This window comes from Leuciscus leuciscus, assembly GCF_965113295.1.
Source record: "Leuciscus leuciscus genome assembly, chromosome: 2".
NCBI classification, from domain to species: Eukaryota; Metazoa; Chordata; class Actinopteri; order Cypriniformes; family Leuciscidae; genus Leuciscus; species Leuciscus leuciscus.
The window spans coordinates 52,298,168-52,324,024 of NC_138726.1; the positions used below are offsets into that span (position 1 = coordinate 52,298,168).

The 25,857-nt window shown below is 39.1% G+C and overlaps 1 protein-coding gene across 1 annotated transcript; it reads left to right on the top strand.

The window, feature by feature from the left end:
* Nucleotides 1-1,436: 1,436 nt before the first annotated feature.
* dvl2 (dishevelled segment polarity protein 2) lies at nucleotides 1,437-23,861 on the top strand. The gene is made up of 15 exons (XM_082161247.1): nucleotides 1,437-2,012; nucleotides 9,017-9,086; nucleotides 9,945-10,090; nucleotides 11,522-11,631; nucleotides 11,722-11,857; nucleotides 14,161-14,248; nucleotides 14,329-14,398; nucleotides 14,541-14,680; nucleotides 15,859-15,935; nucleotides 18,291-18,358; nucleotides 18,955-19,077; nucleotides 19,161-19,292; nucleotides 19,874-20,050; nucleotides 20,155-20,373; nucleotides 22,238-23,861. Exons 1-15 carry the CDS (start codon nucleotides 1,852-1,854, stop codon nucleotides 22,768-22,770), a joined length of 2,250 nt encoding a protein of 749 aa, XP_082017373.1. The 5' UTR covers nucleotides 1,437-1,851; the 3' UTR covers nucleotides 22,771-23,861.
* The last annotated feature ends 1,996 nt before the right edge of the window (nucleotides 23,862-25,857 follow it).

Below are 25,857 nucleotides of genomic sequence, written 5' to 3' on the forward strand. Positions count from 1 at the left end.
GATGAATACTGTTATCCTTATTAGTCATTTTCTGTATATACACAAACCTTAACATTTTGTTTACAAACATTGAACATTGCCATTGTCTAGGAAAAGAACATAACTCTGATAGCAGTGTTTGTTGTCATGCTACATGTGGCATATTGTAAAAATGAAAAACTGAAGTTTATTGACAAAGATTTGAGAATAATTTGTTAGAAAGTGAAATAGGCCTATCTACAGTAAAACTCATATTTACAATGTATTATAGTCTAGTAAATGGTTTTTCAGTGTTATTTCAACGGTAAAAATAAATGAAAAGGTATAATTAAATATTTTAAATATTTTTCTTTTTTGTTATTGAAAGAATTGTTATTATTTATATTCATGCTTATTCATGCTATTCGACAACATTGCTAAGGTGGCATTACTCCTTATGTGAAGCGTGTGGGTCGGTGTGACTGTTTTCTTGCCTTCAATGCCTGACTATAGTGAGAACCAATAGCATTCCAGCGTAAACATTTAATAGGTTCGACCTACTGAATGAACACGCCCCATTTACTGAGTCGGTTTTGAATATGAGCCAGGTTCAGAGCAGCACTGATGTTTACAATAGAATTTTTTTTTAGTCATGAACAAATCGTTTTTAACGTATCGGTTAAGTGAATGATTTAATGACTCTTTCATAACTGTCCCTCCATAGACAGCTACGCAACTACCACTTTGACTCTCCGAAAAGTTCATAAAGAGATCGTAAAACTAATTCATATAAATTGAGCCGTTTGGTCCAAATTAAATGAAGAGACTCGATTGCTTTATATGATGAAGATATTTAATTTAGGCTTTTATTCACATTTAAACATTGATCAGCAAACATAAACAGAAGCTCAACCAAACCTGCTTGACACGCAAGAACAAACATCATTGGTTCTTGTTGAAATCCGAGAGATTTCTGTCCCTCCATTGACAACTACCACTTTGATGCTTCAAAAAGTTCATAAAGAGATTGTAAAACTATTAATTGTGCTCATGTTCAGGCATGTTCACTTGACTTGCGAGAACCAATGAGTTTCATTTTCGCGTTACGCAGCACATTTGAGCTTCTGCAAGAACCAATGAGGTTTGTTCTCACGCGTCAAGCAGGTTCGGTTGAGCTTGTTTATGTTCGCTGATCAATAAAATTTGGACTGCCAAAGTGGTAGTTGCGTAGCTGTCAATGGAGGGACAGAAATCTCTCAGATTTCTTCAAAAAGATCTTCATTTGTGTTCCGAACATGAACGAAAGTCTTGTTCGACATGAGGGCGAGTAATTAATGAGAGAATTTTCATTTTGGTGTGAACTATCCCTTTAACCTTCACAAAGGGTCAGCGAATGAATCTTTTTAGTGAACTGTTTTAAAAGATTCGAGTCAATGGGGTGAATCAAAATTCCCACCACTAGAAGCTAGTAGCCTACCACAAAACACTCGTATGGGACGTGCCCTAGTACAAACGGGCTAGTGGGAAGTCCTGGGCGGCGGGCGCCTCTCTTTCGTCACACGCCGGAGAGAGAGAGAACTATTCCAAATCTCCCATGTGTTTTTGTAGGGGGGAGGAATGTTGTTAGAGTTTGGCTGGTTGTAGGGCTGTTTTTAACAAACCAAAATCATGAGACTTTTGAGTGCTCGAAACACTTCAAGTTAGGCGCTGTTTTTCTTTGTTTATGCTGGATGCGCTGGCCTGGGCAGTGTTATTGGATAGTAGTATTGTGGTCTAGAGACGACTTTCCTCAACCCCCTTTTTCTCCGGAGCGCTGGCTAACATTAGCAGGATAGCCGCTGCCTCTTCCATACTTTCGTAGAACAACGGGAAAGTTGATTTGAGTCGGGAGACATGGCGGAGACTAAAATAATTTATCACATTGACGAAGAGGAGACGCCGTACTTGGTGAAGATTCCCATAGCGGCTGAGAAAATCACTCTGCTGGATTTTAAACAGGTCTTGAACAAGCCGAACTACAAATTCTTCTTCAAGTCTATGGACCAGGACTTCGGGTAAGTTGAAACACACAAAGATGTGCACGAAATGCCAGAACAAAAACAGCTTTCTTCGTGTTGTAGGAAATGAATATTTGTGAATCTTGTGTTGTAACAGCTTGCTAAGGTTTGGGTGGTCTGATCGTATCAAGCCATCAATGCAAAGTAACTGTGTAACTTTCCAAAATGTCTCGAGAGAGTGTATCAGTGGTCTGACTTGGTATAGGCTAATTAAAAAATACTTTGTCCATATTAGTTGAGTTATATACAGATATCACATTGAATGCATATCTACATAGGTCATTATTTGATAGGCTATCTGGATTGTTTATTACCTTGATTGCTATTATTTGAATTCAATATAGTCAAAATCAGGGTGATGCGAGATATATAGCCTAATTTCTCTAAATCTTTCAGTTTTTAATATACCCTACACACCACCGGTTTTTTGTTTGTTTGTTTTTTTGTGTTTTTTTGATGAATGATTTATTCAGCAAAGACACATTAAATTGGTCAAAAGTGACATGTACAAAAATATGTTACAAAAGATTTCCATTTTAAATAAGTGCTGTTAACTTATTATTCATCAAAAAACACTGAAAAAGATGCATCACGGTTTCCACAAAAATATTAAGCTGTTTTAACATTGATAATTATAATAAATGTTTCTTAAACACAAAAACAGCAACAAAAAAAACAAAAACAAAAAAAATTCAGAAATTGTTCTGATTACGATCATGTGAGACTGAAGACTGGGGTAATGATCTTGAAAATACAGATAGATACATTCAACTGGAAAACACTTACACTTATCAATATTACGTTTTATTGGATTTTTGATTAAATAAATGCGGTGAGTAGACTTCTTCAATAACAAAAAATCTTACTGACCCCAAAGTTTTCAATGGTAATAATTTGTTGCCATTCTGTCTTCTACTTAAACATTAGGTAGATCATTTTCATCATGTCGTGAAATCCTCATCCTTTTCCCCTCTCTTCTTTGCATACATGCCAAGTTTTTAGTGTCCCACTGCTGTCTTGCCGGTCTGTTTTGTAATAAAGAGTGGAGTTCTTTGTCTCAAACCGCATATTTGGCCTGAATCGTCCTGCCATGGACAGAATACCAGCCAATAAATCTCAGCCACGTACTTGTCAGTTATGCATTATCCAGATGCTACAGGAATGTCTGCGGTAATCTTTGCAAATTAGGTTATCATCTGACTGTAAATAGTCCATCAGTTTGACAGCTTACACTTATTACATAGATATGAATCAAAGACATTCACCTGAAGCACTATAAATGTTGAGTCACTGACGCAAATGCAAATTATTGAGTTGCATTAATTTTATGTCAACAATTTCAGGTTTCATGACGATGATCATATTTATAATGATTAATTTGATAACTATAATATATACACTACTGTTCAAAAGTTTAGACTCTGTAAGATTTTTTGTTTTTTAAAGAAATTAATGCTTTTATTCAGCAAGGACACATTAAGTTGATCAAAAGGGACAGTCAAGACATTTATAATGTTATACCATAATGTTTTCAAAAAAATGCTGTTCTTTTAAACTTTATATTCATCAAAGAATCCAGAAAAAAAGGTATCCCGGTTTCCACAAAAATATTAAGCAGCACATCTGATTTCAACATTGATAATAAGAAATGTTTCTTGAGGATGCAGCAAATTAGCGGATTAGAATGATTTCTGAAGGATCATGTGACACTGAAGACTGGAGTAATGATGATGAAAATTCAGCTTTGATCACAGGAATAAATTACATTTTGAAAAATAATGGAAAATTGTTACTTCCTGTGATCAAAGCTGAATTTTCAGCATCATTACTCCAGTCTTCAGTGTCACATGAATCATTCTAATATGATGATTTGATGCTCAAGAAACATTCATTATTATTATCAATGTTGAAAACAGTTATTTAATTTTTTTTCCAAATTCTTTGATGAATAGAAAGTTCAAAAGAACAGCATTTATTTAAAATAGAATATTTTCTAACATTATAAATGTCTTTACTGTAACTTTTGATCAGTTTAACTCATCCTTGATGAATAAAAGTATTGATTTATTTTATTTATTTCCCCCAAAAATTAAATTAAAATTCTTACTGACCCCAAACTTTTGAACGGTAGTGTTTAATGTTACAAAAGCTTTAGATTTCAGATAAATGCTGTTCTTTTGAACTTTCTATTCATCAAAGAATCATGAAATAAAAATGTAAATAACTGTTTTTAACATTGAAAATAATCATAAATGTTTCTTGAGCATCAAATCAGCATATTAGAATGATTTCTGAAGGATCATGTGACAGTGACTGGAGTAATGATGCTGAAAATTCAGCTTTGATCACAGGAATAAATTACACTTTACTGTATATTCACATAGAAAACAGCTGTTTTAAATTGGAATAATATTTCACAATATTACTGTTTTTGTTTGTATTTTTAATCAAATAAATGCAGCCTTGGTGAGCAGAAGATACTTCTTTTAAAAACATTAATAATCTTACTGACCCCAAACTTTTGAACGGTAGTGTATGTGTAGAAAATATACATATAAAGACTGGTATAAAACAAGAAAAGCGCAGAGGGTCTGTTCTGTAATCATTAACAATTACATCAGAAGAGTGAAACTAACATGGTTTTACAGGGATTTGCAAATTAGCATGTTTAACCCTCTGGTGCTGTTATTTGTGCTGTCTTTATTGACTTAATTGTTACGTTTTGTGTTTTTAGAATTCTTTACTTAAAGGACAAGTTCGGTATTTTACACTTAAAGCCCTGTTTACAGATCGTATCTGATGAAATAGAACGGTTAAGATTAAAATTTGGCTGTTTTTTTAAAGATGAATTTTAATTTTAATTTTAAAGATTAACCCCCCCCCCACCCCCACAATGGTTGTCTATGTGCACTGGAAGATTCCGTCCTAAAAACACATTAAACTTTCGTTTACAAAGACGTGAAACTCACCGAGTGGTCAGGGGGTGTTCACTGATATGTGCACTCAAAAATCGCTGAAAAAGATGCATTCCAACAGGTTTTATCGTAGTTTTTGTCCAACTCCATTGACTTAATAGGACGTGCTGTGAGACCGCAGCACCTTTACGGTATTACTCCGCCGCTTCTTCTTCTGCTTCTTCTGTGTATTCAATGAAATGCCCGTGGTTTGCTTGCAATTGGCAAAGGTGCATTATCGCCACCAACTGGGCTGGAGTGTCTATTATTCAAGCTCTCAACGGAAGAATCACGGGTGTGACGCGTTTGGCAAAATAGGTCCACAAAAGCGAAATAAACCTAAAATTCTCGGGACAGGAGCATGTGTCCAAATTTTTATCTTAACCGTTCTATTTCAACAGATACGATCTGTAAACAGGGCTTTAAGTGTAAAATACCGAACTTGTCCTTTAATCGTAATGGTACGAAACTTGGTAATGGTATTGGCACTTGCTGTGTGAACACACAAACACACACAAAAATCATGGACATGATTCGAAAGGGTTAAATGGTCCTGAAAAAAAGAGTCACAGTATTTTTCGCGGCCAAAAAATGAGCGAATTTCATCTAGTGGAAAAGTTTGGTACTGCGGCCAAACGAAATCTTACTGAAAGCTCATTTTTTGAGATGTCAACCTCAAATATGGAACACAACTAGTTTAGATTTATGGCTTAGATTTTTTTTTTTTTTTCACAGTTTTAAAGTAAAACATGTTTTGGAAAATATAAAATTTGAAAATTGTATTTTTGTGCACTATGCATAAGTTAAATTTTTCAAGCTTGTTTCACTTCAGCGATAATCTGCCAAGTGTTGTCTTAAAAAGAGACCGAACTTAAATCTGTGCTCCAAAGCATTCAAGATTCGTGACAGTTTAAGTTTTTAATAATTCATTAGGTCTTTAGATTGATTTAACTGCATTGCTGAGATCTGTTTTTATTGTAGATTTTACTGTGAAAGCGAAACCTTCAGACTTGATCTTTTCTTCTTTCCTACCGTGGAAGAAGGGCCGTCGATGTCTCGTCGGTTTCTGTTATTGCGGTAAAGGGTGGACGTGTGTGTGTTGTTGTTGAACGGCGTTGGATGTGGATGTAAGCGGATACGGCAGAGCGTCGTGATGCTGCCGTGCTGATTCGCAGTGTGAAGAGCCAGCTGTCAGTCTGACTGTGTGTGGCAGGAGATGTTTGGGGAGGGATATGGTCGGAGGGTTGGAGACGGGCCATTTGCTTAGTGTCTGGGATAGAATCAACAGAAAGAGAGTGAATGAGAGAGAAAGGAGCCGGGGACCCCTCGGTCTCTCCAGGGCCCCTCTACATTCTCTCTGCTGTTTTTACATCCCCTTAAAAGTACAGACCAGATTCCAGGCTGGCTTTATTCCTCTTACCTTGCTTCTCAGACTTTGTAAGTGCAAATCATCCAAATTAAAATAAATATCCAGATGGTTTCTAAGCCAAATTGTAACATGGTCTGCAGACTTAATATGTCCAGAACTCATTCTGTTGTAAGAGCTTTTGTTGAAAGCAGGTTTTCATGGGAGGTTGTGGTTTGAGTGTGTGTGTGTGTGTTGTGGGCCATGTTAGAGGTCAAGGGTTGTTTTTCAAGTACAGATGTTGGGCTTAATTAGCGTCATTAGAGGGTTTGGGGGTGGGATTGTTTCACATGCGTTAAAACGCCAGGAGAGCTTTGCTTTTAGGAAGTGCTTTGTGAAATTGTTGAAGAGTTGCATCATAGTCAAATGTTTGTTTGGTGCAGAAGAATTGGCAATGGTTTGTGCACATTCAGACAATGAAAAACACTACAGACAAGACTTAAACCTAGTCCCAGACTAAAATGCATGTTTGAGCTGTTTTATATCTAAAAATATCTCAGTGCCATTGTTTTGTCTCAATATTCACACCAGTAAAGGCACGTTTATAAAAGCTATATATCCTAATTGAACTAAGGCCTAATCCTGGTGTAATCTAAGCCCTGTATGTGAAACCAGGCCTTAGAAAAATGAGAAAAACCAAGTAATTTAATATTTATGTAATAATATAATAGTGGTGTTTTCCAAGGCAAGCATCACTATTACTACTGCTGATAGATATTCAGATCTTAACTCTAATTATTAAACTTTGGCACTCTTTTGGCACTCTTTGGCACTGTTTTGAGGGCTCAGTAGGATTACATCCATTTTTATGCCTTGTAAACTTAAACATTTGTTTTTCTGCATATTATCAATTGTCAACAAGATAATCTTGTAGTTGGCTAACAGCCGAGATTTTGTCGGATTAGCAAAAATGACTTGTGATGAGCCTTGCAAGCATCAGAATATGAATGCTACCATTCAAAGGTTTGGTGTTGGTAAGATTTTTGAACGTTTTTGAAAGAAGTCTCTTCTGCTCGTCAAGCCTTTATTTGATCAAAAATACTGTAAAAACGTACGGTTGTTTTATGAAATATTGTTACACTTAAAATAAAGGCTAAATAGATGTAATTTAGGGTATGTTTACACGACAACGATGTGTTTTTCGCGTACAGAAGACAATGTTGTCAAACTGATCCCGTTCACACGGATCCACAAAAAACGACTAAACGCTGTATTATTCATGCCAGGCCAGTAGTTGGCGATGTCACTTTGTAAAGAAACTATGCGCCTGTAGACTGAACATGTAATATACATGTGCATGACGTCACCGTTTTCACAAATTCGCATTTTTGTAGTTTAAATAGAGCTGATAAACGTATTGTTTTCAAAAACGTGCACTTTGAAACCCGTTTTGAAAAGTTTGTGTTTTCAGGCCCCTAATACGCCGCTGTTGTGTAACTGAACGGCCGAAACAAAGCTTCCGTTTTTAGTTGTTATCAATGTTGAAAACAATTGTGCTGCTTAATATTTTCATGCAAACCATGATTAATTTTTTTTAAGGATCTAAAGTTTAAATGAATAACATTTTATTTGAAATCTTTTGTAACATCTTAAATGTTTTTACTGCCATGTTTGATCAGTCTTTGCTGATTAAAAGTTCATTTCTTTCAACAACAAAAAAATTCAGTGCAAAAATGTTTTGCTTACCCCACTTTTGAATGGTAGTGTATGGTTGTGCAAAAGTGTGTTTAATTTATGGAATTACAATATACCTAGCTGTATCTTTTCCATCTTGCATATTGAGATTTTCTTTCTGTAAAGAAAATATAATTAATGAAAATATAAATATTTCTTGTGTTATGGTCTGTGAGTGTGACTACTACTAGCCCAATTAGTAAACAGACAGAAAAGTATTATTGTTGAGCCCTGTTATTGTTCTACAGACATGAATTCACCTCAGATTGTGTGGCTTGTGGATGAGATGTGATGGTGATGAGATTTGGTGATTTTGATGGTGGTCAAACTTAATAGGATTTTCAATAAAATAGACAGAAAAATTCCATAGTCATATCGCTTAGGAGGAAAACAGAGCCAGGGACCAGAATATCACAGAGACTTGGATCATTGACACTAAAGTGCCCCTGTTATGCTTTTTCGAATATTACCTTGAATGCATGTCAACCTATTGTATAGACCTCTAAAACAAAATTAGGAACCTTTAAAATAGCATAATAGTGGCATTAAACGGCATCGTGACAGCAAGTTTTGCATATTTAAGTACCACTCATGTTTTCATCATAAATTGTAAAAATCTAGAATATACATTCTTTCTATTAAGTAAAGTCAAAAATAGCCTAAGGCCCGGTTTCACAGACAGGGCTTAGATTAAGCCAGGATTAGGCCTTAGTTCAATTAGGACATTTAAGTAGCTTTTAAAAAAGTTCCTTAGAAAAAAAAACCCCATTACTGATGTGAATCTTGATAACAATGGCACTGATAGTATTTTAAGATATGCCAGTGCAAGAAGCTTTCAGTAAAGACAGCTCAAACATGCATTAGACTTAAGCCTCGTCTGTGAAACCGCAGGAATATGTGTGCATTTATCTATGGAAATGTGAGTTCCTTTTTAATTTTGTCTCACGTTATTAACTGTGTCTGCTCAGGGTGGTGAAGGAGGAGATCTCAGACGACAGTGCCAAGCTGCCATGCTTCAACGGAAGAGTTGTGTCCTGGGTAAGAAAACAACAGCTCCAGTTCTCTCTGTCACTCAGTCAGCAGGATTTCTTTCCCTTCCCCAAACAATATTTGTTTTACTGAGCTTTCATATGGTGTCATCATAACAGTTCTCGGTTTTTATGAGTGCAAACTGCACCATTTGACTGAGCTCCGCCGAAGCTCCGCATCCCTGTAGTGACATGTAACAGGCCTGTTTTGATTTATGTCACAGTGAATCTTTACAGAGCACTAAGTGTGTGTGTCAGGCCCTTCACACGGAGACTGAAATCCAGTCTCGCCTAAAAGCCCTCAAAGAAAAGCAGGTGCTTAAGTCAAAAGGCCTGGACGAAACCAGACCCACTGGGATGGAAATAGTAGACCACCGTCAGGATGGCTCAAGGTCCCTTGAGAGGGAGTGTACAATAACCTAGCATCCATTAGCATGAAGAAAGGAGAAGGGCATACAATGATACTGTACATCTGAAGTTTCTTTCTCTTCTCAAGTATATGACTTTGACTAACATTTAGCATACTGTGTTTTGTTGCAGATTGTTGATGAATTTTCCATTGCTTGTTTGCAGTATTTGAGCTTTTTTTTAAAGGGTTTATTACTCTTCCTGTTCACTGTCAGACATTTACCTCTCCAACTAAAACTCTGCATTTAAATTATACTTACGTAAAACCCAGACACTGGATATGTTTGACCTGAAGCATTGTGTGATCAGTTTTACACTTTCCAGTGAGCTCCACGAGTATGTGTCGGGTAAAAAATTATAATTTGTGGTCATAAGATCTTTTCCTATAGTTCCTTTTAGTTCCTTGTTTTTTTTATGGATCACATTTCAGTCTTACCTCAATCTTCTTTCTCTCTGTAAGCTGGTGTCCTCAGATACCCCTGCAGCCGAACCCCCAGCCCCTCCAGTAGAGGTCCCGTCTCAGCCCTCACCTCCCCCTCCTCCCCTGCCTCCACCTCCCGCCGAGAGGACCGGGGGGATCGGAGACTCCAGACCCCCTTCTTTCCAGTATGTTAATCTGCATCTCTGTTTCTTGCCATGAATGTCATTTTGTGGTTTCGGTCTGCAGCAGTGCTCCGTCTGTGACTAACTTTACAGCTTTCCTTGAAGGAAGGAACACTTACTTTTTTTGTTTATTTGCTTTTCCAAGCTGTATCATAGATTAGTCAAAATATGTGAAATATCATTAGACATCCTGGTTAAAGGTGCAGTAAGCGATTTCTGAGAAACACTGTTGATATTTGAAATAAGCCCAAACAAACACACCCCTCCCTTCATTGCTCCGCACCCAAAATGCATAAACAAACAATCCAAGATTGGATGTCTCTTTATCATAGTTGAAGCGAAGCAAGGAAGAACAAAAAATGAACATACAGTACACAAAAATGTACTGTACACTACTGCTGATTGGCTCACTCTCTCTCCTCCCCCATCATGAGGACACGCCCCCTACTGCTGATTAGCTCACTCTCTCTCTTCCCCTATCATGAGTAGACACCCCCTACTGCTGATTGGCTCACTCCCTCTCCTCCCCATCATGAGGACACGCCCCCTACTGCTGATTAGCTCTCTCTCTCTCTCCCCCATCATGAATGGACACGCCCCCTTCTGCTGATTGGCTCACTCTCTCTCCTCCCCTATCATGAGTGGACACACCCCCTGTTGCTGATTGTCTCTCTCTCCTCCCCTATCATGAGTGGACATGCCCCCTGTTGCTGATTGGCTCTCCTCCCCCATCATGAGTGGACATGCCCCATGGTGCTGATTGGCTCTCTCTCTCTCCTCCCCTATCATGAATGGACACGCCCCCTACTGCTGATTGGTTAAAAGTTTGTTGTGCTACTCGGTCCGATCCGCTTTCAAGAAATCACTTACTGTAACTTTAAGGATTACAAAGAAATGCTTTTAAAATATGATGCATAAACTTTTTTTTTACTTTTTTTTTTATAGTGCATTATACAGTACTCAGTAAACCAGAACTGGTTTAACCTGTTTAAACCAGGAAAATATCCGTTAATGTTGCTGAATTAATCAATTATGAAACTGTGAGCATAAGGGACTTCTTTAAAAACTTCTTACCAACCCCAAACTTTTGAACAGTAGTGTAAAACCTTTGACACCCACAAGGTAATCCAATATGTTTTCGAGTATAAAGTGCCTAAAACCAAAAAAAAGTGTTTGTGGTGTCTGACATGTAACAGTAGAATTTAAGCTGTTAAATGAAAATAACAGTTACAAAATAAAAAATAAAAGGTTAAAAATTCTGATTAAGAATATGATTTCGTTTTCAGTGTAACTCTCTTGCTCTTGGTTCCTCATCAAATATTGGTTTTCAAGAGGCAGCTGGTTTTTAAAAAAATTTTGTTTCACTCAGCTTGCAAAGATGTACAGATGTGTCTTGAATGTAAAACAGTGCATGATGTGTGTTTGTGTGTTTAGTCCCAACACTACAGGCAGCCGGGAGTCCTTAGATGATCAGACAGAGACGGAGTCAGTCGTGTCCTTCAGGAGAGAGAGACCTCGACCCAGAGAGAGCATAGAGCAACACGGTCTGTCCAGTCTCCTTTGTTGTTTGTTTGACCTAACAATTTCAGTACGTTGAGAAAGCAGTCCGTGTTCATTTTGCTGCTGTGTTTCAGTTTCAGGTCCGCGTTTGAATGGGCAGTCCCGTATGGACAGACACCTGGCTGGGTATGAGAGTGCCACCACAGTGATGAGCAGTGAACTGGACACCACAAGCTTCTGTGATTCAGATGATGATGACACCATGAGCAGGTCAGAGTGTGTAGTGTGCTTGACTGGGGTTGGAGAATGTTTTGTACCTGAAGTCCACTTCAATCGCATCTGTAGTTTTTAGGTTGTGTGTGTAATGTTTTATTTCTGTGCTCTGAATCAAATGATTGATCTGAAATTAAGTGTGTATGAGCATCTGTGTTTGCTTTTTAGTTTGGTTTTAGTCCAGTGGTTCTCAACTGGTCAGTCACAATCCAAAAATGGGTTGCATACTTGCAGATCTGTTCTGATAGGGTTGCGTGCAGAAATGCAAATAATATTATGCATAACAAGATATTTGCACAAAGTTGAAGACAAAAGGCAGTTGCTACCATGACTCAGATTACATTAAAGTTAAATTTAAAGTTTCTAATTTTGCTCTTACAATAGATTTACATGCATCCAATGTCTCTCAGAATATACAGTGCATGTCACCTCAAAGAGTCTGAAAACAGTTCGTTTGAAGATTCAGTCTCTCATATACCCCTTTTCCACCAACAAGAACCGGGTGCTGGTTCAGAGCTAGAGCTATTGCCAGTTCGGAGTTGGTTCGACTGACGAGCTTACTAAGAACCGGTTTGCGTTTCCACCTGCCAGAGAGCCACAACAGAGCTATATCTTACGTCACTGCATATGTATCATGTTGCCCAGCAACGCGCGTGCGGCAGCGCCAAACACAAACACACCAGACTTGTCCGAGATGCATCGGCTTCTCGCAGAACGATCAGCACATGAAATCAAAGCACTGCGAAAGCGATCAAAAAGCACAAGGAGTCGTATGATCTCCAAACACTCCCGCACCTCTGATCGGTCCACGCTGCTCCGATGCATCTCGAACAAGGCATCAACAATAATAGACGTTGCGTTACTATGGATGCTCATGGGTTTGCGAAAATAAATCGGCATCCAAACACGGCGAATCCAACGCGTTCGTGCAGCTCGCCGTAACTTACATAGACGGATATTATAATCGAGCTGCTATTAGCTCGACTAGCTGCTATTTAAAAATGGCGGTCACAAGTTTCTCTTCAGTCTTGTTTGGCCACGGTAACCCCGCCCCCAGCCTCTGACGCAAGCGGTTCTTTCTTGGCTCCGTTCTAGACCCTGCAATGATTTGGTGCTACTTAAGAACCAGTTTTACTGGTTCGGAGCTGGTGCTTTGGCGGTGGAAAAACAAAGAACCGATTTGAAACTAGGCTCTGGCTCCGAACCAGCACCAGTTCTGCCTTGGTGGAAAAGGGGTATTAAAGGGATAGTTCACTTTGAAATAAAATTTTGGTATGTTTTAGCTTACCTCAAGGGCATCCAAGATGTAGGTGTCTTTTTTGTGCGACATCTAGTGTATATATCTATACCCGCCCGCGCTCTCAGATCACTTCGACATGGCTGTGTTCAAGAGGTAAAAACGATATAAATACTGTTCGTTTTCTCACACAAACTGCTCGTTTCGTGTCTTGGGCCATCAATGTGTACTTACGATGGGGAATTGTTTAATTTGGACGATGGGGAATTGTTTTAATTTGGACTCTGTGCATGCTCTTTGAGACAGTGACCATAGACCTGCATTATATGACTGACAGACAAGAACGGTTTGACCTAAAAAGATCAAAATTGAAACTACTGCGGAAAAAAAGACACCTACATCTTGGATGCCCTTGAGGTAAGCTAAAACATACCAAAATTTAATTTCAAAGTGAACTATCCCTTTAACCCCTCCTTTCCGAGAGTCTACTCTGCTCTGATTGGTCAGACAACCCACTCTGTTGTGATTGGTCGACCGCTTGTTGGAAATTAGACGCTCATTACCATATCTAAGCTTCATCTCCGGATCTTCGTCAGCGCTTACACAGTGATACGAACGATAGCATCAGTTCCAGCGCGAGTCCTCGTCCTTTTGAAGTGCATCAAAGTGGATCCTTCTCGACATTACGAACCAGCCAAAGAGTTTCAGCAGTTCAGAATCGATTCTTTCTTTTAGGAGACAATAATTTTATTTGTTGTGCACTTGGACCTTTAAACTTTACTTTCACAGACAGCGATATTCCACACTGCATGAAAGGTAAAAAATTTAAAAAGCACTTTAAATAGACGTTTATTTGCAATAAGGATGAGTTATTGGCTATTAAGAGCATGAAACCTACAAAATTCGAGACATTTAAAAAAAACCAGCTGAGAAATTTTGAAGTTTTTACCATGTTGGGTTGCAACTTGATGTCCTGTATAATAAAACCTTGATCCTGAAGCAAAATGAGTTTGATGCTTTGATTATGAATGTTTATTTTATTTGACTAAATGTGTGTGATCAGGTTCAGCAGCTCCACTGAGCAGAGCACAGCGTCTCGATTACTCAAACGCCATCGCAGACGCAGGAAACAGCGCCCACGCCTGGAGAGGGTATGATACAACCATCTGATACTATTGAACAAGTAGTTGTTGTTGTTGTTTTACTGAGTTTTCTTTGTGTTGTATTATAGGCTTCCTCTTTCAGCAGTGTGACAGATTCAACCATGTCCCTAAACATTATTACAGTCACTCTTAACATGGGTCAGTGCCATTTCTTGCCTGTTCTTCCGTGATATTTTCTGCGCTGTTTATATAATATGCTTTTTTCCTGCTATTGATGAAGTATAAATTGTGTTTAATTCATAATGTGCTCCATACTCCTTCTGTTTGTTGTGTCCTATAGAGAAGTATAATTTCTTGGGCATCAGTATAGTGGGTCAGAGTAACGAGAGAGGAGATGGAGGAATCTACATCGGCTCTATCATGAAGGGAGGAGCTGTGGCTGCAGACGGACGCATTGAACCTGGAGACATGCTGCTGCAGGTGTGTGTGTGTGTGTGTGTGTGTGTGAAGAAAATATTCTATATAGAACCTTAAAAGGTTCTGTCAGGCGCTTCATATATATAACCTTTTAGGAGTTCCGATTGTGGGATCGTTTTAATTCACTTTTAATTTTAATTACATTTTTATGAATAAAGCACCTCGTAAACATACTTTATTAGTAGTGACAATAATTTATCATGCAGTAAAAATGAAATAACCCATTAAACATGAAAGTATTATGCAATCATGTCAGACATTTCTCCTTTCATAGAACCTTTTTGGCATAAATCCTAAGGTTCTATTAGCCTGGAAATACAGACCTAAATCTGAAAGATTAATGGTCTGGCATCGACTAATGAAAGTCGGCCAGCTCGAGGGGCGGCACCAAGCATGCATTTGAAAATCTCACTGCACGCAATTGGATAACACTACAACCAATCACAACAAGCCCCATACGCTTAGCTACCAGCGGAGCTAACTGGTAGATTAGACTCTTGCCGTATCCGGTCGGCAAAACAGCAAAAACGTCCTTCTTGCAAAGGAACGATTCGAGTGCCGTCTTCTGTTCCTCTTTTAGATAAAAAGCCAAGTCTAACTCGTTCATTGTAGCGGCCAAAGCCGTTTCAAACAACTGGTGTTCATCCATAGCCATATTGCAATGTTTACTAATGACTTGAGCGTCTCAGCGCTAGCGCTGTCGTCATCTCGCCTCTGGCCCGCCTATATCAGATAAGCCGATGTGATTGGTGCAGCTCGGATACAAGGGCATATTTAATGAGCATCATTACTCGACGCCAGAGTAAACTCGCTGAGCAAATTCAACTTGTGCTCTCGCAAGAACTCTATATAGAACCCCATTATTAACTTTTAATTTTTTCCTAAGAGTGTAGAAAATACGTGATTAGTGCTAGGAAATCAGGCACAAAGTGAGACCTGCACATTATAATCTCTCCTCGATGGGCAACCAGCCAGTCAGATGAGTTAGTTTTAATTCCCGTCGAATGCATTGGCTTTGCGTTAAAATCTGAAACCATGTACTCAGACCGCACCCAGCTTCAAGGCACAAACATTGGGAACATTTCAAAAGTAATTACCTCTAAACAAGAGGGCAGTACTTTCACTGCTGCAGGGTTCTGTTGTAATGACTGGCTCTAATGTTTCTTCTCTTTTCTGTGCAGGTGAATGACATCAACTTTGAGAACATGAGTAATGATGATGCAGTCAGGGTGCTCCGTGAGATCGTCCACAAACCGGGGTGAGTCTGTGACAATTACTGTCACCCCCTTTGGTGAAAATCAAGCTTTTAATGTTGTTTATATGTCTATGTCGTGTTTTTAATATGCTTTAAGACAAATCATGTGCAAATTCATAAGTCAACACCATTGCTGAGTATTTTCTCATTAAAACTGCAGTGAAACAAAGACAATCTCAAAAACACGGTTTGAAATTGCTGGTGTTTCTGCCTTGTAACCAATCAGATCAACGTGTGATCGTCAACGAGTGGATCTCTGAGCTGGTGTGAGTGAGTGGAGACGGGGCTCATTTAAATATTCATAGAACTGCATATACTAAATGAGGCAAGGGTGTAGAGTTACATTCAAGCTATTTAAAGGATTTTTATTTTTAATATGTAATTTTGGTGATCAAAAATTTGTTTTAAGGGATAAAATTATTCTCTAGAGAGGGACTTTAAAGGTGCTGGATTTCATTATTTTTTTTTCACGATACTTAAGCACAAAAATACCATCATATGTTTACAGAGATTTAGGAAACGTGCTTTTTCAGAGATTGCAGATTCTACCCGACCTAAAAAGCCTCGGCATCCATCTAAAAATCTCTATGTCCAGAGGCAAAACACGGATAAATCAGCTCATTAACTGACAGTGTAAGGCTTGTCGCCTTCCATTGTCAATTGCTCTTATTCCTGTTGCATGTCCTCAATCTGGCAACCCGCGTGAGCGTCCAGTCTAAGGAGGAGGCAGGGGAAACAATTTCTCTAATATTTTGAATTTGGACTGCAGTTCCCATCTCAACCAATATTACACACTAAAGGCCAGTACACACCGGGACGAATATCGGAGCGCGTTATTCGCCAGCGTTTTTCAACGCGTTTTTTATGTTCACACCCAAGCGTTTTTCGCTGACGATGAGCCGAGTGAACATGCAAATTCATTCCCTGACATTAGATGGCGCTTAATGTAAAACAGAAATACAATACCACTCCATAACAGTCTATACTCTGCAATACCACTCCATAACAGTTCTCTTTTAACAAGATTTTTGTAGTCGCTGTCGCGTTTGTCATATAGTTCTTTATTCCGACACCAACGAGACCAGCAGCTCTACATTCATCTTGCCTTGCATCTTCCTCGTCATTTCTTCCCGGCAGTGTCTGTCTATGGGCAGTGTAGATGCTACTTGGCGTATATCTTCTTCGCTGTTACGTATGTGTGCTCGGCAAGACCGTTTTGTGTTTGAGCGCCCCCAAGTTGTGTTTTACTGTAACTTCAGAAGCTCCAGACACGTGAGCAAAAGCGCCAATCTCATTGGTCGGATAGTTTTTGACGCGGTGCGTCAAACCCAAAAAACGAACCCGAGGCGTTTAAAAAAAAATTACGCTTTTACGCGTGGCGTTTTTCGCGTCGGTGTGCACACTCAAGCCGCTTGTCCACCAGCGTCCGATCAATTTTTGCTGCTTGGGGGCTGTCAGGGGGCTGTACTTTAAATATGAAACCATAGCAACGGCCATACACACATTCTCGCCGCCGAGTTTCCATTGGCTGCTGCCCTGCGTTTTGACGCTCTCATTTGCATAAAGTATCCACCGAGATACTTTTTTGCAGCGCCGCTGTTGACCAAATCGACGCGACCCATCATGCTTTGCGGGGGCGTTTTTGCTGCCTGACGTAGTTCCATAGGAAATGAATGGGCTTTGGCGTCGCGTCAGAAATCGAGACGCTGGTGGACAAGGGGCTTCACATTGGCGCCCTTTGTTTAGTCACGAGGCGTTAAACGTGGGCGAATATCGCGTGCGATATTCGTCCCGGTGTGTACGGGCCTTCAGCTTGTTGTCCCGGAACGGCCTGTCACATATTTATTTCTTTTTTGCCTCCTGACAAAAATATTACATCTTTTCAACTCAAGTACAGTAAAATGAAGAGAAAACAGGTGTCATTAGTGGTGTAATTGGAGGTTTAGCAATGTACTTTATCACTGTTGCGCTACCAGAGGAAACTATCCATGCATCCATACATTTTCACATCCCCCAACTCAAAGAAAATCGCACTGGTGGAAACTGGTCAATACAACATTGTGGTGCTGTTTATATATTCTTGTCGCGTAAATATAATGATATATTTTAAATGCAATCATTCTGACACGACTTGAAGGGAGCATTACAATAAGAGTACAGTAGTGTCGCATTACATTGACAGCCAATCAGAATCCATCCTGCTTTAAAGAGCTCGAGCATTTAAAGCGGCGGACGACTTAAATGCAGCACGCGCTTAGAATAAACAGAACAATATTGTCAGCTGGTGTGGACGCTAATAGAGTGTGAACGGGCCTTAATAATTCCTGCAATGTAATAATATCACTTTAATTCTCTTAGACCCATCACTCTGACTGTGGCAAAATGTTGGGATCCTGCTCCTCAAGGCTATTTTACCCTGCCACGCAGTAAGTCTCATTTTAATATTATATATGAATAACTATGCAACTGTAATTTTACATTAAATGTATTAGACCTAATAAATTGGGGTCGGTATTTTTTTTTAAAAGAAATAAATACTGTTATTGAGCAAGAATGCTTAAATTGATCAAAAGTAACTCTAAAGACATGTTAAAATGTAATAATTGTTGTTCTTTTGAACTTTTTTATACATTAAGGAATTTTGTAACAAACCATTAAGCAGCATGACTGTTTTCATCATTGATAATAATATGAAATATTTCTTGAGCAGCAAATCAGCATATTAGAATGATTTCTGAAGGATCTTGTGACACTGAAGACTGGAGTAACGATGCTGAAAATTCAGCTTTGATCACAAGAATAAATTGCATTTTAAAGTATATCCAAATAGAAAACCGTTATTTTGAATTGAAATAATATTTCACAATATTAATGTTTTACAGTATTTTTGATCAAATAAATGCAGCCATGGTGAGCAGAAGAGACTTCTTTCAGTCTTGCCATCCCAAAATTAGTTTTTAATGATGATGAGATGATATTTGAGATCTGTTTATCTATCATCCTTCCCCATCGTCTCTGTCAGATGAGCCAATCCGGCCCATCGACCCGGCAGCATGGATCAATCACTCGGTAGCTCTCACAGGGGTGTTTCCGTCCTACCCAAGCAGCACAATCACCTCCAGCTCATCTGTCACCGAAACTGAACGTGAGCATTACACTTATCACTCATCATTAGCCTACACTCTCTCTCTTAGCCCCATTATTCTAACTGTGTTTCTCTGTCTGCAGGCTTTGACGAGTTTAACCTGTCTCTTCGCTCTGACATGGCATCTGTTGCGAAGGCCATGGCATCTCCAGAGTCCGGTCTGGAGGTCAGAGACCGAATGTGGCTGAAGATCACTATTCCCAATGCTTTCCTAGGTCAGAGACACTGACACTGTTTTTACACACTTGCTGCATCCCAATTCGCCTGCTTATACTATGGCCTGAAAGTATGTGCTGTTTTTGTGAAGAAAAAGTACATAATATAAGTGTCTAGCAGAAGAGTAGGCAAGCTTTGAGACATACTACTACATCATAACTGTTTCATGCCAGTATCAATCAGATTGTTGAACGTGGATTATCGAAGTCTACCTATTCTTATGTGTAAGTGTATGGTGTGTATGAATATTTTGTCATTTTTAATGTACCAGGTTCTGTCGATATGCTGGCTATTAAGTCAATTACAAATTTCCCTATTAGGGCCCGCCCCCTTTTTCAGCAGCGCTAGTTCTGGAAGTCTTTTTTTTAATTCACCATTTTAAAACAGTCTTCGTTAACGAGTTATAAGCCATGAACCAAGCCAGTCAGCTGGTCACAACATTACTATTTAGGATGGATATTATGTGAATTGGGACGCAGCAACTGTTCCCACATGAACTTTGTAATATGACTGAGACAAATGGGCCTTAAATCTAATCTCATGTTTGTTTTTCTCTGGCTTTATGACGGTGTGTGTACAGGTTCAGATGTGGTTGAGTGGTTGTACCATCACATCGAAGGGTTTCAAGACAGACGGGAAGCTCGTAAATATGCCAGTAACCTACTAAAGGCTGGTTTCATCAGACATACTGTTAACAAGATCACCTTCTCTGAACAGTGTTATTACATATTTGGAGACTTTAGCAACTGTGAAAATTGTAAGTAGAACTGGCATTTCTTTTAGATAATATTTTAAAGAAGGAATACACAAGAAATGTGTTCTTTTTCACTTACACAGACTCTCACTACTTTTTCCTCTCAGACATGGCCAACCTTTCTCTTAACGATAATGATGGATCCAGTGGCGCTTCAGACCAGGACACTCTGGCCCCTCTCCCACTGCCAGGGGCGACCCCGTGGCCCCTGCTCCACTCTTTCACGTACCAGTACCCTCACCCTTATTCCACCCAGCCGCCTCCCTACCATGAGCTCTCCAACTACAGCTACGGCCCAGGCAGCGCGGGCAGCCAGCACAGCGAAGGTAACCAGCTACACTCTCCCTCAGTGTGTGTGTGTGTGTGTGTGTGTGTGTGTGTGTGTGGACGTAAAATGTAATAGTCAATAAACTCAAAAGTCCACATACACTACTGTTCATAGGTTTGGCGTCAGTAAGATTTTTTTATTCAGCAAGAATGCATTAAATTGATCAAAAGTGACGATACAGATTTTTATATTGTTAAAAAAATCTGTCAAATAGATTGTTTGAACTTTTCTACTCATTCAATTCACATTTATTTGTATTGCACTTTTCACAATACATATTGCAAAACGGCTGGTTTCTACATTACAATTTTGAGTCCAAATATGTCATATGTCAAAAATGTACAGTTTTAAGATTATACAAATCATGCAGTTAGCTAATATAATTTATTCATTTAGACTGAAACTATTAGCTAATTATTACTAAAATATTAAACATTAAGAATCTCGACCATTGCTTCCTCAAATTTTAAGCCGCACAGTAATAGTAAATGTTTCTTGAGCTGCAAATCATCATATTAGAATGATTTCTGAAGGATCATGTGACACTGAAGACTGGAGTAATGATGATGAAAATTCAGCTTTGATCACAGGAATAAATTACATTTTAAAATACATTCAAACGGTAAAGAGTTATTTTAAATTGAAATAATATTTGACAATATTATTGTTTTATTTTCGGTTAAATAAACGCAGTCTTGGTGAGCAGAAGAGACTTCTTTCAAGACCATTAAGCGAAACCTTACTGACCCTAAACATTTAAACTGTGGTGTTTGTCCATTGATTTTCATTAAGGAACTAAGGCTGTGAGAAAACGTTGAATAATATGCATTCAAATATTTATTTTTATTCGTATTTAATACATTTTATTGATTTTTATGTTATTTTAATTTATATAATGGTAAAATAGTAATAATAATAAAAAAAAATTACATTCCGATTTGTGAACCACTTTAAAGTGCCCCTTTTATGCTATTTTAAAGCATGCTATTTTGCTCCTACAGCAAATTTACATGCATTCAAGGTCAAAAACTCTTTAATTTTCTTTTTATATACATTACACATGACCTAATTTGCGAGTCTGAAACGGTACTTTCGAAGATTCAGTTTCTCTAAACTCCTCCTTTCCGAGAGTCTGCTCTGCTCTGATTGGTCAGATGGTCCAGTCTGTTGTGTGATTGGTCGACCGCTTACAGCGTGTGTCTGAAACCAAACGTCTATTACCATATCTGAACTTCTGCTCCGGATCTTCCTCAACATTTGATACACAATGACACGAAAAGTAACGATGGCGTAGTTTTTTTTCCATATCAGTTCCAGCACGGGTCCTCGTCCGTTTCAAATGCATGCAAAGTGGATTCTCAGCGCTGAAAACAGCGTCTTCTCAACATGAACAACACGAACCAAACTCTTCCAGTCTCAGCTACAACTACAGTGTTTGAGGGTCAAAGTAGACGTTGTTCACAGGCAGCCAATGAAGACCATAGACTAGCATTATGCAAATGTGTTTAATTTGTTACGTAGGTTTGAAACAGGAAGTGAAACTGGAATTACTGACGACTCGTTCAGCAGTTCAGAGTCGATTCCTTCTTTTAGGAGACAATAACTTTATTTGTCGTGCACTTTGATCTTTAAAACTTTCCAGACCTTTTACATTCACAAACAGCGATATCACACACTGCATGAAAGGTAAAATTCGAAAAAGCATAATAGGGGCACTTCTTTTTGTAACGAATAATGCTATACAAATAAAATGTATTATTATTCGTAATATTATTAATTGTTTCCAGCTGCCCTGTGAAGAGGTTTCTGTGTCCACAGAACCTATTAACCGCTGTTGTGTTTTGTCTCTCTCTCTCTTTCAGGGAGTCACAGCAGTGGCTCCACACGCAGCGACGGAGAGAAGCGAAGGGGAAGTAAAAGTGTATCCGGCAGTACGGTGGGCGGCAGCATCCGTGACGATAAATCTCCCAGCGGGGGCGGGGCCGACTCGCGCTCCGGCAGCGGCAGCGAATCAGATTACTCGGTTCGCAGCGGCCTGAGACGAGACCACGGCTCAGCCACGCCCAGCGAACACAGTCGCTCGAGCCAGCGCTCGCATCATCGCGTCCCGTCCGCTCACCTCGCCCCGTATCCGCCTGGAATCCCAATCCCTTACAACCCGATGATGGTGATGATGGTGCCACAGCACGCACACCTAGCACTTGGAGCCCCACACCCACAAGCCCCTGCTCTGCCGCCCCACCACGCCTTGCTGGCCTCCGGCACTCCTGGCGGTCCTCCTGGAGCTCCTCCAACCCGAGATCTGGGCTCCGTCCCACCTGAGCTCACTGCTTCCAGGCAGTCGTTCCACTTGGCCATGGGAAACCCCAGTGAGTTCTTCGTGGATGTGATGTAATGAAGGATGTAGCTGTTGATGCATGATGAAGGAATAAATGCTGAGAGGTTTGTGATCACGTGATAACTGTGAGTTCTGCTCTGTGACGGACAGAGATGTAGTTTACTGTATCAGTGCAGCTCTTTAGAGTTAGTGTTTGTTCTTGACGGTAGGAACAGGGTTTATGGAAGGGTAGGAAGTCTTGCATAGCAGACTTCAAAATCCATTTTTTTTGTGGTATTAACCGCAACACGGTCTGGCCTTCTGAACGACTGTTTCGGGGTGAAGAGAATTGGCTTATTCTTTTTCCGAGTGTTGTTAGTTTTCTTTAAATTTTCCCACAAATTGCTGGAAGGCCTTTGGTTAAGCTCTAAGAAAGCTTCTCATGACTTTCCAGAAAATATTTTCAAGTATGCTTTACACACCTTTGAAATGACCAACATTAGGACATGAAATCCACTGGAACGCAGGCAAAAAATATAACTTTAAATGAATTAAAAGCCATGCCTTCAAAAACCTTTAAAAGGATTCAAATGTTTGAAACAGTTGATCAGATGTATCTTCTTTTTTTTTTCTTTTTTTTTTTCAAGTAGTGCTTACCAAGGAATTCTGAAAGCTTTTCTCTAATGTACTATGTACTGTATGCTTTAATAGTTGCCTTTGTAAACTGTCTTTGTACTGCTGAATGGAGCCAGGGTTTATGGAAACAAATTTTTGGTTGTCGTTTTCAGAGATTTCAAGAACTGTTTTGGTTCCTGGTCTTAGAAAGCAGTCCCTTTCCAAGACCCTCACAAATAGGCAGACTATAAAATGGTTGTACTAAAATGGTACACACAGAGGAAGTTTTAACCTCATAAAAGGTACTTTCTGGGTAGAAGTGGTTGTTTTTTCTGTTTTTTTTTCTACTCCAGAGCTTTTTTTTTGTCTCTTTGTATGGTTGATAATCATAACGCCTTTTTTATATGAGTGTATAGATATACAAGTCCAAGTATGCAAGTCCTACATAACGATCGAGTCTCAATGGAATGCCATGTTTAAGTGTTACATTTTGAATATCATCATACTGTCACTTTTGCATGTCTTTAATCCAAATAAATTTATGATAGAATGAACTCCGAAACTAGTCATTTGTTCTCTAAGAATTGTCCAGTGTTTGATGATAATGTCTCATCTTTGTGTTTGTTACAATCTTTGTCTTAGGTACTACTGTATACTGTTTATATGTACAGTATATCACTACCAGGGGCGAGTCAGGCCCTGTTCACTCCTGGGATTAAGAAGTGTATTAGTCGATCACAAGTGGACGACGCTAAATACAGGTGTAAACGGGGTCTAAAACGTTTTGAGCTTGTCCACTTTCCACCACTTCCAGAGGTAGTCGAAAACGCATTCGGCCGGATTGCTTTCAAATTGTAAACACTCATGTGATCGAATGTGTTCAAACAGCCACAAAAGACCGTCTTCTCTCCGCTACTGATCTAATGAGCAACATTATGAGAAGCGCTGGCCAGACTGGGTTTAAACTTTGTCGGCTGGAAACCCAAGTTTGGTTTGAAGAAGAAAAACGCACCAAGCACAATGTTCTCTCATCATTCCTGATTTCTAACACACACTCACAGTGTTCGGCTGGTCTTACGGAAACTAAAGCTGATGCTCTCCGTATGTTTTTCTGTTGTATCCATGTGCGTTCATGTGTAATTTGCGTGAGCTTATTTTGTCCATTAGATTGAAAGCTCTGACAAAACCCATACATTTACCCGTCTGCCCCCCATCAAAGAAATCAGGACAGAAGTGGTTGAAAGTGGACAAAAGAGTCGGATTAAAACACCAGGTGTGAACGGGAATGTGTCTCCCTCGTCCACTTGTGATCCGATCAACCAAAACACATCTTAATACCAGGTGTAAACAGGACCTTGGAGGAAGCGAGTTCCCATTGGTCGGTTCGTTCGCGATCGCCTATAAGGGTGGGTGGGTTGTCCCCTTTGGTCAGTTCGGGATCACCTTCCGATGGGCCCGATGCGGTCGCACCAGTGGCACCGCCCTAAGAACGGCCCTGATCACTACTGTATCAATGTTATATACACATCTATAGTTAGAATCCACCCAGGATGTTGAAATTAAGTGTGAATCAGCTCGAAATTTAGATTTTTATTCACACAGAATTTTCCTTTCCAATGCAGCTCTCAAATCTCAGTCTCCCTCCCGCATAATCGAACTGTTTCTTTGGGATCACCAACAACACGTGCCCGAATCAGAGGCATTGTGGGTTCAGTTATGTCAGACATGGTGTGATGCGTTATGGTGCCATTTCTAAATTGATTGCAAATTAGACTTAATGAGAGAAATAACTTTTAAGGGCTGTTATGGTGTGGTTCCCCCTGACATTTGACAGGTTTTTATCACAAACTGTCATTGTATACATAATATTTTTATTTTTTTTATTCTCCTTCTGTTTTCCACTAAAAGCAAAAACAAAACAAAAAGCTGCATGCAGTTTTGGAACAACATGAGGGTGAGTAAATATTCTTGTATTTTTTGGATGAAATTACAATAAAATTTAATATATAAGCTAATATATTAGTTTATAGTAGTTTAATATAGTTGTCTCTGGAGACCCATCACTCCAGTGTCACATTAATAATAATTATCCGGAATTTTGTTTTGCTTTTTTGGGAGTTAACACACCGCTCAAATGTTGACAGGTAAAATATTATACATTTATAAATTACAATATTTGTTGGTCAAGACAGTAGTTTGATATTTTTCTATGTTGTCTTGCTGTTGTGTCATTGTGTTCGACCGTGGAAATGTTCTGTCGTTTTTTTTTTTATTAAGACTGATTGTACTATATGTGTGTATATATGAAGACCTCCGATGCAAAAGCATCTAAAAGCCACCTCTGTCAAAAATTAAATAATATTGAGTTAGATAATATTAATCTAAAATATATATATATATAATCCTCTTCTTCTAACGAAACATACTGTTTTATTTGTATCCGTCTCGTTTCACTGTGTTACGAAACTTCAGCCGAATTGTAGCACCTCCCACAAAACGCTTATACAAGCTGATCTGAGATCAGTGTTACATGACTAAAGGAAAGGAGAT

What these genes read in the sequence shown, in the direction of transcription:
- dvl2 (XM_082161247.1), top strand. Translation starts at nt 1,852, where the DNA reads ATGGCGGAGACTAAAATAATTTATCACATTGACGAAGAGGAGACGCCG. An exon ending in TATTCCCAATGCTTTCCTAG is followed by an intron (nt 19,293 to 19,873) that starts GTCAGAGACACT and finishes GTGTGTGTACAG; the next exon opens with GTTCAGATGTGGTTGAGTGG. An exon ending in CTTTAGCAACTGTGAAAATT is followed by an intron (nt 20,051 to 20,154) that starts GTAAGTAGAACT and finishes TTTTCCTCTCAG; the next exon opens with ACATGGCCAACCTTTCTCTT.